This window comes from Lolium perenne, chromosome 3, assembly GCF_019359855.2.
Source record: "Lolium perenne isolate Kyuss_39 chromosome 3, Kyuss_2.0, whole genome shotgun sequence".
NCBI lineage: Eukaryota > Viridiplantae > Streptophyta > Magnoliopsida > Poales > Poaceae > Lolium > Lolium perenne.
In genome coordinates, this window is record NC_067246.2 from 258,771,427 (window position 1) to 258,785,058 (window position 13,632).

Consider the following 13,632-nt stretch of genomic DNA (forward strand, 5'->3'; position numbering starts at 1 on the left):
GCTAAGCAATGCGGGCAATATGGAGTGGAGGAGCTTGGCTAGGGTTTGGGAGGGGGTGGCCGGCCACTCTATGGGGGGCGGCCAGCTTATGGTCTTGGGGTGGCCGGCCCCCTCCCTTGGCCCCTCATTATATAGGTGGATCCCAAGTGTTGGTGTCCAAGTCTTCGAATAAGACCCGAAACCAAAACCTTCCATAGGAGGGGGAAACCTAGCCCAACTAGGACTCCCACCCAAAGGTGGGATTCCCACCTCCCATGTGGGGGGTGGCCGGCCCCCTATGGTGGAGTCCACTTGGGACTCCACCCCATCTAGGGCTGGCCGGCCATGGAGGTGGAGTCCCTTGTGGACTCCACCTTCCTTGGTGGTTTCTTCCGGACTTTTCTAGAACCTTCTAGAACCTTCCATAGAACCTTCCGCGACATTTTATTTCACATAAAATGACATCCTATATATGAATCTTATTCTCCGGACCATTCCGGAACTCCTCGTGATGTCAGGGATCTCATCCGGGACTCCGAACAAATATTCGAACTCCATTCCATAATTCAAGTGCTACCATTTCAACATCCAACTTTAAGTGTGTCACCCTACGGTTCGAGAACTATGCGGACATGGTTGAGTACTCACTCCGACCAATAACCAATAGCGGGATCTGAGATCCATAATGGCTCCCACATATTCAACGATGACTTTAGTGATCGAATGAACCATACACATATATTACCAATTCCCTTTGTCTCGCGATATTTTACTTGTCCGAGGTTTGATCTTCGGTATCACTCTATACCTTGTTCAACCTCGTCTCGACAAGTACTCTTTACTAAATGCCGTGGTATGTGGTCTCTTATGAACTCATTCATATGCTTGCAAGACATTAGACGACATTCCACCGAGAGGGCCCAGAGTATATCTATCCGTCATCGGGATGGACAAATCCCACTGTTGATCCATATGCCTCAACTCATACTTTCCGGATACTTAATCCCACCTTTATAGCCACCCATTTACGCAATGGTGTTTGGTGTAATCAAAGTACCTTTCCGGTATAAGTGATTTACATGATCTCATGGTCATAAGGACTAGGTAACTATGTATCGAAAGCTTATAGCAAATAACTTAATGACGAGATCTTATGCTACGCTTAATTGGGTGTGTCCATTATATCATTCACACAATGACATAACCTTGTTATTAATAACATCCAATGTTCATGATTATGAAACTAATCATCCATTAATCAACAAGCTAGTTTAAGAGGCATACTAGGGACTTCTTGTTTGTCTACATATCACACATGTACTAATGTTTCGGTTAATACAATTCTAGCATGATATATAAACATTTATCATAAACATAAAGATATAAATAATAACCACTTTATTATTGCCTCTAGGGCATATCTCCTTCAGTCTCCCACTTGCACTAGAGTCAATAATCTAGATTACATTGTAATATACCTAACACCCATGGCATTACGGTGTTGGTCATGCTTTGCCCTAGGGAGAGCTTTAGTCAACGGATCTGCTACATTCAGATCAGTGTGTACTTTGCAAATCTTTACTTCTCCATCTTCGATGTACTCGCGAATCGAGTGGTAACGCAGCTTGATATGCTTAAGCCTCTTGTGTGACCTTGGCTCTTGTGCATTGGCGATGGCACCCATGTTATCACAGTAAATGATTAATGGGTCCAATGCACTAGGAACCACACCGAGCTCTACAATGAACCTCTTCATCCATACCGCTTCTGATGAAGCCTCTGAAGCCGCTATGTACTACGATTCTGTTGAAGACTTCGCCACCGTGCACCGCTTCGAGCTTGCCCAGCTTTGCAGCACCATTCAATATAAACACGTACCCAGATTGTGACTTAGAGTCATCGGGATCGGTGTTCCAACTTGCATCGGTGTAACCGTTTACAACGAGCTCTTGGTCACCTCCATAACAAAGAAACATATCCTTAGTTCTTTTCAAGTACTTCGGGATATTCTTGACCGCTGTCCAGTGTTCCATTCCTGGATCACTTTGATATCTGCTAGTCAAACTAACGGCATGTGCTATATCCGGTCTAGTACATAGCATGGCATACATGATAGATCCTCTCGCCGAGGCATAGGGGATGTTACACATCCTTTCTCTTTCTTCTGTAGTAGCCGGTCCTTGAGTTTTACTCAATACCTTGCACAGTAACATAGGTAAGAACCCTTTCTTACTTTCATCCATTCTAAACTTCTTTAGAATCTTGTCCAGATATGTACTCTGTGATAGCCCTATTAGGCGTCTTGATCTATCTCTATAAATCTTGATGCCTAATATATACGATGCTTCACCAAGGTCTTTCATTGAAAAACTATTATTCACATAACCCTTAACACTGCTTAATAGTTCTATATCATTCCCGATCAATAATATGTCATCTACATATAATATCGGGAATGCTACAGAGCTCCCACTCACTTTCTTGTAAATACAGGCCTCTCCATGACACTTTGTATAAACCCGAAGTCTTTGATCACCTTATCAAAGCGTCGGTTCCAACTTCTTGATGCTTGCTTCAGTCCATAGATTGAACGCTGAAGTTTGCATACTTTGTCGACATTTTTAGGATCGACAAAACCTTTGGGTTGTACCATATACAACTCTTCCTCAATATCTCCATTAAGGAACGCCGTTTTGACATCCATACGCCAAATCTCATAATCGAAAAATGCAGCTATTGCTAACAAAATCCTCACAGATTTTAGCTTCGCTCTGGTGAGAAAGTCTCATCGTAGTCAACTCCTTGAATTTGTCGGAAACCCTTTGCGACAAGTCGAGCTTTATAGACGATAATATTACCATCAGCATCTGTTTTTCTCTTGAAGATCCATTTATTCTCGACAGCCTTTCGGCTATCGGGTAAGTCTACCAAAGTCCATACTTTGTTATCATACATGGATCCCATTTCGGATTTCATGGCTTCTTGCCATTTGTTGGAATCTGGGCTCATCATCGCTTCTTCATACGTCGCGGGGTCCTCATCATTGTTATCTACAATCATGACATTTAGACAAGGATCATACCAATCGGGAGTGGCACGTTCCCTTGTCGATCTGCGAGGTTCGATAGTTTCCTCGTTCGAAGTTTCATGATCATTATCATTAGCTTCCTCTGTTGCCGGTGTAGGCGGTATGCAGGTACAACTTCCGATCGCGCTACTCGATCAACGAGTATAGATTCATCAATCTCATCGAAGTTCTACTTTTCTTCCAGTCACTTCTTTAGTGAGAAATTCTTTCTCAAGAAAGGTTCCGTTCTTAGCAACAAAGATTTTGCCTTCGGATTTGTGATAGAAAGTGTACCCTATAGTTTCCTTAGGGTATCCTATGAAGACGCATTTCTCCGCTTTGGGTTCTAGCTTGTCCGGTTGTAACTTCTTTACATAGGCTTCGCAACCCCAAACTTTCAGAACGATGACTTAGGTTTCTTATTAAACCATAATTCATACGGTGTCGTTTCTACGGATTTTGATGGTGCTCTATTTAAAGTGAATGCGGCTGTCTCTAATGCATAACTCCAAAATGATAACGGCAAATCAGTAAGAGACATCATACTACGAACCATATCTAAGAGAGTTCGATTACGACGTTCGGACACACCGTTTCGTTGAGGTGTTCCAGCGGTGTCAATTGTGAAAGTATTCCGCATTTCTTTAAATGCATGCCAAACTCATAACTCAGATATTCACCTCCACGATCAGATCGTAGAAATTTGATCTTCTTGTTACGTTGATTTTCTACTTCACTTTGAAATTCCTTAAACTTCTCGAAAGTTTCGGATTTATGTTTCATGAAATAGATATACCCATATCTACTCGGATCATCTGTGAAGGTTAGAACATAACGATAACCACCGCGCGATGCTACGCTCATTGGTCCACATACATACGTATGTATGATTTCCAATAAGTCGGTAGCTGGCTCCATCATACCGAGAAAATGGAGTCTTTGTCATTTTACCAATTAGACATGCTTCGCATCTATCAAGTGACTCAAAGTCAAGTGATTCAAGTAATCCATCGGTATGGAGTTTCTTCATGCGTTTCACTCCAATATGACCAAGGCAGCCAGTGCCACATATAAGTAGAATTATCATTAAGTTTAATTCGCTTAGCATCAATGTTTTTTATATGCGTATAACTACTATCGATATCTAATAGAAATAATCAATTATTTTGTGGTGCTCGACCATAAAAGATATTATTCATAAAAATATAACAACCATTATTCTATGACTTTAATTAATAACCTTCTTGAATTAAACAAGATCCAGATATAATGTTCATGCTCAACGCAGTACATAATAGCAATTATTTAGGCTTAAAACTAATCCCGAAGGTAGATGTAGAGGAAGTGTGCCATTGCGATCACATTGACCTTGGATCCGTTTCCAACGCGCATCGTCACTTCATCTTTCAGCGGTTGTCGTTTATTCTTTAGTTCTGTTTCGAGTTACAAATATGAGCAACCGAACCAGTATCAAATACCCAGTGTACTAGAACGAGAACCGGTGAAATGAACATCTATAACATGTATATCAAATATACCTTCTTTCTTCTTCTTGACAAGGCCGCTCTTCGGATCAGCCGAGATACTTGGAGCAATTACGCTTCCGGTGTTCCTTCTCCTTGCGGTAATAGCACTCAGCATCGGGCTTAGGGCCGTTCTTAGGTTTCATAGGAGGCGTGGCAGCTTTCTTGCCACCCTTCTTGAATTTTCCCTTAGACTTGCCCTGTTTCTTGAACCGGTGGTCTTGTTGACCATCAACACTTGGTGCTCTTTCTTGATCTCAATCTCAGCAGCTTTTAGCATGCCAAAAAGTTCAGGTAACTCCTTGTTCATGTTCTGCATATTGTAGTTCATCACAAAGTTCTTGTAACTTGGTGGCGGTGATTGAAGGACACGATTAATCCCGATCTGTTAGGAATCACTATTCCCAAGTCACTGAGTTTCTTCGCATGCCCGGTCATGGCGAGCATGTGCTCACTAACGGAGCTGCCTTCTTCCATCATACAGTGAAGAAATGTTTCGATGCTTCATAGCATTCCACTGCCGCATGAGTCTCGAATATAGCTTTCAGCTCATTCATCAACTCATGAGGATCATGGTGCTCAAAACGTTTTTGAAGATCGGATTCCAGCACGCACGGGATGGCACACCGAACTTGAGAGTACCGAGTTTTCCGAGTCGCGTAAACGGCTTTTACTTCATCGGATTCATCTTCTGCAGGAGGGTCACCTAGCGGTGCATCAAGCACAAATTGCAGATTTCCGCCGAGAGGAAGATCCTCACATGACGGAACCGGTCGGTGAAGTTGCTACCGTTGCTCTTAAGTTTCTCTTTCTCTAGGAACTGATTAAAATTGATTGGGGACGCCATCTCTACAACATATATTTGCAATAGTTTAGACTAAGTTTATGACAAATTGAGTTCAAATTTTAATTCAACATAATTAAAAACCTAAGTGAACTCCCACTCAAAACAATATCCCTCGCATTGTCTTAGTGATCACACGAACCAAATCCACCGCACCTAAACCCGATCATCACGAGAAAAGGTGTGATTTCAATGGCGAACACTCAAAGTGTTCATCATATCAACCATATGATTCATGCTCTACCTTTCGGTATCACGTGTTCCGAGACCATGTCCGTACATGCTAGGCTCGTCAAGGCCACCTTAGTATCCGCATGTGCAAAACTGTCTTGCACCCGTTATATGTACTTATTGAATCTATCACACCCGATCATCACGAGGTGCTTCAAACGACAAGACTTGGCAACGGTGCTACTAAGGATGAACACTTTATTATCTTGAGATTTTAGTGAGGGATCATCTTATAATGCTACCGTCGCGATCTAAGCAAAATAAGATGCATAAAAAGGATTAACATCACATGCGGTTCATATGTGATATGATATGGCCCTTTTGTTCTTGCGCCTTTGATCTTCATCTCCAAAGCACGGATATGATCTCCATCATCTTCGGGCATGATCTCCATCATCGTCGGCGTAGCGTCAAGGTCAATGGCGCCGTCTTCATGATTGTCCTCCATGTAGCAACTATTACAACTACTTTGAAATACTACTCAACATGAAATTTAAAGACAACCATAAGGCTCCTGCCGGTTGCCACAATACAATAATGATCATCTCATACATATTCATCATCACATTATGGCCATATCACATCACCAAACCCTGCAAAAACAAGTTAGACGTCTCTAATTTGGTTTGCATATTTTACGTGGTTTAGGGTTTTCGAGAGAGATCTAATCTACCTACGAACATGAACCACAACGTTGATACTAATGTTTTCAATAGAAGAGTAAATTGAATCTTTACTATAGTAGGAGAGACAGACACCCGCAAAGCCTCTTATGCAATACAAGTTGCATGTCGAACGAGGAACAAGTCTCATGAACGCGGTCATGTAAAGTTAGTCCGAGCCGCTTCATCCCACTATGCCATAAAGATGCAAAGTACTCAAACTAAAGATAACAAGAGCATCAACGCCCACAAACCATTGTGTTCTACTCGTGCAACCATCTATGCATAGACACGGCTCGATACCACTGTAGGATAACGTTGCATAGAAAACAAAAATTTTCCTACGGCGAACACGCAATCCAAGCCAAGATGCAATCTAGAAGACGGTAGCAACGAGGGGGGTATCGAGTCTCACCCTTGAAGAGATTCCAAAGCCTACAAGATGAGGCTCTTGTTGCTGCGGTAGACGATCACTTGCCGCTTGCAAACGCGCGTAGAAGATCTTGATCACGATCGGTTCCGGCGCCACGAACGGGCAGCACCTCCGTACTCGGTCACACGTTCGGTTGTTGATGAAGAAGACGTCCACCTCCCGTTCCAGCGGGCAGCGTAAGTAGTAGCTCCTATTGATTCCGACGACACGACGGCGTGGTGTCGGTGGCGGTGTAGAAGTCCGGCGGAGCTTCGCTAAGCAATGCGGGCAATATGGAGTGGAGGAGCTTGGCTAGGGTTTGGGAGGGGTGGCCGGCCACTCTATGGGGGCGGCCAGCTTATGGTCTTGGGGTGGCCGCCCTCCCTTGGCCCCTCATTATATAGGTGGATCCCAAGTGTTGGTGTCCAAGTCTTCGACTAAGACCCGAAACCAAAACCTTCCATAGCAGGGGAAACCTAGCCCAACTAGGACTCCCACCCAAAGGTGGGATTCCCACCTCCCATGTGGGGGTGGCCGGCCCCCTATGGTGGAGTCCACTTGGGACTCCACCCCATCTAGGGCTGGCCGGCCATGGAGGTGGAGTCCCTTGTGGACTCCACCTTCCTTGGTGGTTTCTTCCGGACTTTTCTAGAACCTTCTAGAACCTTCCATAGAACCTTCCGCGACATTTGATTTCACATAAAATGACATCCTATATATGAATCTTATTCTCGGACCATTCCGGAACTCCTCGTGATGTCCGGGATCTCATCCGGACTCAGAACAAATATTCGAACTCCATTCCATAATTCAAGTGCTACCATTTCAACATCCAACTTTAAGTGTGTCACCCTACGGTTCGAGAACTATGCGGACATGGTTGAGTACTCACTCCGACCAATAACCAATAGCGGGATCTGGAGATCCATAATGGCTCCCACATATTCAACGATGACTTTAGTGATCGAATGAACCATACACATATATTACCAATTCCCTTTGTCTCGCGATATTTTACTTGTCCGAGGTTTGATCTTCGGTATCACTCTATACCTTGTTCAACCTCGTCTCCTGACAAGTACTCTTTACTCGTACCGTGGTATGTGGTCTCTTATGAACTCATTCATATGCTTGCAAGACATTAGACGACATTCCACCGAGAGGGCCCAGAGTATATCTATCCGTCATCGGGATGGACAAATCCCACTGTTGATCCATATGCCTCAACTCATACTTTCCGGATACTTAATCCCACCTTTATAGCCACCCATTTACGCAGTGGTGTTTGGTGTAATCAAAGTACCTTTCCGGTATAAGTGATTTACATGATCTCATGGTCATAAGGACTAGGTAACTATGTATCGAAAGCTTATAGCAAATAACTTAATGACGAGATCTTATGCTACGCTTAATTGGGTGTGTCCATTATATCATTCACACAATGACATAACCTTGTTATTAATAACATCCAATGTTCATGATTATGAAACTAATCATCCATTAATCAACAAGCTAGTTTAAGAGGCATACTAGGGACTTCTTGTTTGTCTACATATCACACATGTACTAATGTTTCGGTTAATACAATTCTAGCATGATATATAAACATTTATCATAAACATAAAGATATAAATAATAACCACTTTATTATTGCCTCTAGGGCATATCTCCTTCACAAACCATCTGAGACGATGTTGGACCAGCTTCTCTTCAATCGGTGCTACCCCAACTCTCTCCCGTATATCGTCGTTCCGTACCCGATCCTTTCTTGTGTTGCCACATATCCATCTCAACATGCGCATCTCTGCTACACTTAACTGTTGGATATGTCGTCTCTTCGTTGGCCAACACTCAGCGCCATACAACATCGCAGGTCGGATAGCTGTCCTATAAAACCTGCCTTTTAGCTTTTGTGGCACTCTCTTGTCACAGAGTACGCCAGAAGCTTGGCGCCACTTCATCCAACCAGCCTTGATTCGGTGGCCCACATCTTCATCGATATCGCCATCCTTCTGCAACATGGAACCCAAATATCGAAAAGTGTCCCTCTCCGGTACCACCTGCCCATCAAGGCTAACCTCTCCCTCCTCGTGCCTAGTAGAACTGAAACTGCACCTCATGTATTCAGTTTTAGTTCTACTAAGCCTAAAACCTTTCGATTCGAGAGTTCGCCTCCACAACTCTAACTTTCTATTAACCCCCGTTCGGCTATCATCGACTAGCACCACATCATCCGCAAAGAGCATACACCATGGGATGTCTCCTTGTATATCCCTTGTGACCTCATCCATCACCAAATCAAAAAGATAAGGGCTCAAAGCTGACCCTTGGTGTAGCCCTATTCTATTGGAAAGTCATCAGTGTCGCCATCGCTTGTTCGAACACTTGTCACAACATTATCATACATATCCTTGATGAGGGTAATGTACTTTATTGGGACTTTGTGTTTCTCCAAGGCCCACCACATGACATTCCGAGGTATCTTATCATAGGCCTTCTCCAAATCAATGAACACCATATAAAGGTCCTTCTTTTGCTCCCTGTATCTCTCCATCAGCTGTCGTACCAAGAAGATGGCTTCCATGGTAGACCTCCCAGGCATGAAACCAAATTGGTTTTTGGTCACGCTTGTCAACCTTCTTAAGCGGTGCTCAATGACTCTCTCCCATAACTTCATAGTATGGCTCACCAGCTTGATTCCACGGTAATTAGTACAACTTTGAACATCCCCCTTGTTCTTGAAGATTGGTACTAAAATACTCCACCTCCATTCTTCGGGCATCTTGTTTGACCGAAAAATGAGGTTGAAAAGCTTAGTTAGCCATACTATCGCTACGTCTCCAAGGCCTCTCCACGCCTCGATGGGGATACCATCAGGACCCATCGCCTTGCCGCCTTTCATCCTCCTTAACGCCTCCTTAACCTCAGACTCCTGGATACGTCGCACAAAGCACATGTTGGTATCATCAAAGGAGTCGTCTAGCTCAATGGTAGAGCTCTCAGCCTCTCCATTGTAAAGGTTGTCAAAGTACTCCCGCCATCCTTCACAAGAAGCTGATCATCTCCGTCCTTGATGCATTTGACTTCGTTGACATCCCTCGTCTTCCTCTCCCTAAACTTGGCCATCTTATAGATGTCCCTTTCTCCTTCCTTCGTGTTTAAACGTTGGTAGAGGTCCTCATACGCCCGACCCCTTGCTTCACTCACCGCCCGCTTTGCAGCCTTCTTCGCCACCTTGTACTTCTCCATGTTAGCTGCACTCCTGTCCAGATATAGGCATCTGAAACAGTCCTTTTTCTCCCTAATAACCTTCTGGACCTCATCGTTCCACCACCAGGTATCCTTAGCTTCCCTTCTACTTCCCTTAGTCACCCCAAACTCCTCTACAGCGACCTTCCGCAAGCAGGTCGCCATACTCGTCCACATCATGTTTGCATCGCCTCCTTCCTCCCAAGGACCCTCCTTAATAACCCTCTCCCTGAAAGCCTAGGATGTCTCACCCTTGAGCTTCCACCACTTTGTTCTAGCGACTTTGGCGCGCTTACCCCGCTGGACACGGATCCTAAAGCGAAAGTCAGCAACCACCAGCTTATGTTGAGGGACAACACTCTCTCCAGGTATCACCTTACAATCAATGCAGGCGCGTCTGTCTTCTCTTCACCCTTCATACGGAAATGCCGACGACTATTTGAGAGGCGCCGGTGGAGATGCTTGCTGACACACAATTCTTTGATGGAGTGGAATTCGAATGGAGGGCGAGCCCAAACCAATGATTATCCCGGAAAGCCTATTAGTATGACGACATTGGGGGGAAAATGCTGTTGCCCTTGAAAATGGGCAAATGCCATAATTGGTTCAACATCTTTTTCAGTTTTATTTTAGGCGGAGCCGAAAACTTTGAAACCGTTTGATTCATGCACGTGCATATGGCCTAGAAAAACTAAGCATTATAGGCCAAAATCATTGTGTATTCGCCGCTAGACATGAGGTTCCAAATTATTGAGTCTTCAACCTCCTCGTGAAGGTGAATCACGAAAACTGGCCTTGTTTGGAAAAGAAAAAACATACTAAAGTAGTACTTCTTTTGCCTGGAAATACTTTTTTGTGGATTTTCCTAGATATGCATGTATCTAGATGCGTTTTATTATACAGATACATGCAAATCCAGATGAATCCGCTGTGACATGTAATTCAGACTATGAGGAGTAGTTTTTACTTGCAGCTTTCATTACATATATAGAGTAGAAGTGTGTTCCCCCCGCTACATTATTGACAATCACCCTAAGAAAATTAAGCTCCAACAAATTCCGCGGGGAGGAAACAACGAAGTGGATTCATATACTCCCTCCGACCCGATTTAGATGACTCGGCCCATGCACAAGTATCATTTTGTGAAAACCCCCGCACGTTGAAGTCTTCTCAGCCGTAGCCCTCAAATCAAAAATCCATCTTGATCCCGACGTCCACGTCCCGCACCGGAGCTCCGTCCCCGTCCAGCATTGCGCTGGAGCTGGGCTCGCGCGCTCAGCGTCGATAGTGAACCCGCACCCCGCCAGCCGTCCGCGACCGCTCCAGGAGTAGAGGAGGCTAGTAAAATGAAATATCCCTGTGCATCAACGACGATCACCATGAGGAAATGAAGCTCCGACGAACTCCGCAGCAAGGAAACAAATCAACAGTCCGAGAAATGGTGATAGGCAGCGGTATGCCGCGGGCGCTACAATTCCAAGTCCGAACTGGGCACGACACGCCAACCCCGAACAACTTTTTTCCTTCCGCACGAACGGCCTCGCTGCGTCTGTAGTAGGTGTAGGTCAGGTGTCGCGCTGTCGCGGCACACGTATACATATACATATTGCGCCGCTCCCCACCGAACCACCGCACCCACATCGCACCAACCCACTAAACCCTTCCGCATCTCGCCCCCTCGCCGCGCCGCCGCCCCGCCGCCGCCGTCCTCCTTTCCACCCGCGCGGCCGACGTCACCCACCGCCCGATCTCCATGGCCGCCTCCACGGCCTTCTCCGCCGCCAGGTTCCTCCCCTCCACCCACCTCGACTCCTCCGCCCGCCTCGCCCCGCTCCGCGCCGCGCCCACCGCCAACCTCGCCTTCTCCCCGCTCCCGCCCGCCTCCTCCTCCCTCCTCACCCTCCAATCCCCCTGCCCCTCCGGCCCAGGCGGCAAGCTCCCCCCTCCACCCCGCTCCTACTCCGGCGGCGGCAGCGGATCTGGCGACGACGCCGCGGACTCCGGCGGCGGCCGCGGCGGCATCCTCGGCATCTTCCTCGCCGGCTGGGCGGCCCGCGTCGCCGCGGACCCGCAGTTCCCGTTCAAGGTGCTCATGGAGGAGCTCGTCGGCGTCACCGCCTGCGTGCTCGGCGACATGGCGTCCCGCCCCAACTTCGGCCTCAACGAGCTCGACTTCGTCTTCTCGACGCTCGTCGTCGGATCCATCCTCAACTTCGTGCTCATGTACATGCTCGCCCCCACCGCCGCCCTCTCCGCGGCCTCCGCCGCCGCCTCCGCCCTCCCCAGCCACATGTTCGAGCCGGGCGCCTACTCCCTGGGCTCCCGCGTGGCGACCCTCCTCTCCAAGGGCACCACCTTCGCCGCCGTCGGCTTCGCGGCGGGGCTCATGGGCACGGCCATCTCCAACGGCCTCATCGCCGTGCGCAAGAAGATGGACCCGGCCTTCGAGACGCCCAACAAGGCGCCGCCCACGCTGCTCAACGCCGCCACCTGGGCGCTCCACATGGGCGTCAGCAGCAACCTGCGCTACCAGACCCTCAACGGGGTCGAGTACCTGCTCGGCACCGTCGCGCCCGCCCCCGTCTTCAAGGTCTCCGTCGTCGCCCTCCGCTGCATGAACAACGTGCTCGGCGGCATGTCCTTCGTGCTGCTCGCAAGGCTCACCGGCGCCCAGAAGTCCGATAAGCCTGTCGATTCCGTTTCTGATGCCAAGGAGAGGTTGGTAGCCGAGGGCGATGTCATTGCCGCCAATGTTAGCGAGGCGAGGGACGGGGAAACCACCAAATGATCGTCTTCTGGGTATAGGAGTGAGTAATGATCTGCGTCGTCGCCCAAGCCTCGTTTGCTGCTTCTTGGACTTCATATGTTGTGCCAGGAAACCTGTAGATGATGATGATGAGTTGGTAATAATTGCTGAGGCTTGAAACTTTTTGTTCTGTTGGTTTTGGTGTCCTGGTGTGATGACCTGACATGCTTAGTCGATCTTCTTAGAATAAAGATTTCATCTTTCTCGCTTGGTTATTGACTCATCTGGTATCTGCAATGCTACTTACATTTTGCTTTATGTATATCAATTTTCTGGCTCAACCAACATCATAAGCTGTAAGAATATACTATACTAACACCTAAGCCAGCCACAACAAAATGTCAAGATGATTGGTAAAATTATATTCCAGCATACCATCGTGACTTGCAGTTCAATATTTCTTCAGCCCTCGTCAGCTGAAAGGTTGTATCAGTGTGGTGGCGACAATTTTTTGGAAACTCTGTTTTCATGCTTAAGTTAGGGTTTAGGGTATTTGAAAAGGATTTTGTGTGGTCCTCAAGTGTCTACAGACTACTGTATAATGTTGACACATATGTAAATCTATTTCCTAGGGAATATCTGTTCTGTGCTCTGCTGACCGATTGATTCCCACATAAGTTGTTCTTTACAGCTTCCCAGCCTCCCCTGGTATGCTGTATGCACATTGGGCGTTCCATGTTCTGGGAACTTCCCTAAGCCTCGACCTCCAGTTGTGGTTGGATTTTAAGTTTTAGAATGCAAGAAGTTGCTGTGCATTGTTACTGAACTCTGAGCATGTAAGTGCACCATTCTGCTGGCCTTGTTCTGAATTCAAATGTTATCAATATTTCACATTGCTGTGTTGGTTCTGTTTGCGGTG

The 13,632-nt window shown here is 46.4% G+C and overlaps 1 protein-coding gene across 1 annotated transcript; it reads left to right on the forward strand.

Annotated features, from left to right (window-relative positions):
• The first annotated feature begins 11,576 nt into the window (after positions 1-11,576).
• Positions 11,577-12,983, forward strand: LOC127344858 (protein RETICULATA-RELATED 3, chloroplastic). Its single transcript, XM_051371205.2, has one exon. The coding sequence runs from the start codon at positions 11,721-11,723 to the stop codon at positions 12,753-12,755; it is 1,035 nt and encodes a 344-aa protein (XP_051227165.1). The 5' UTR covers positions 11,577-11,720; the 3' UTR covers positions 12,756-12,983.
• The last annotated feature ends 649 nt before the right edge of the window (positions 12,984-13,632 follow it).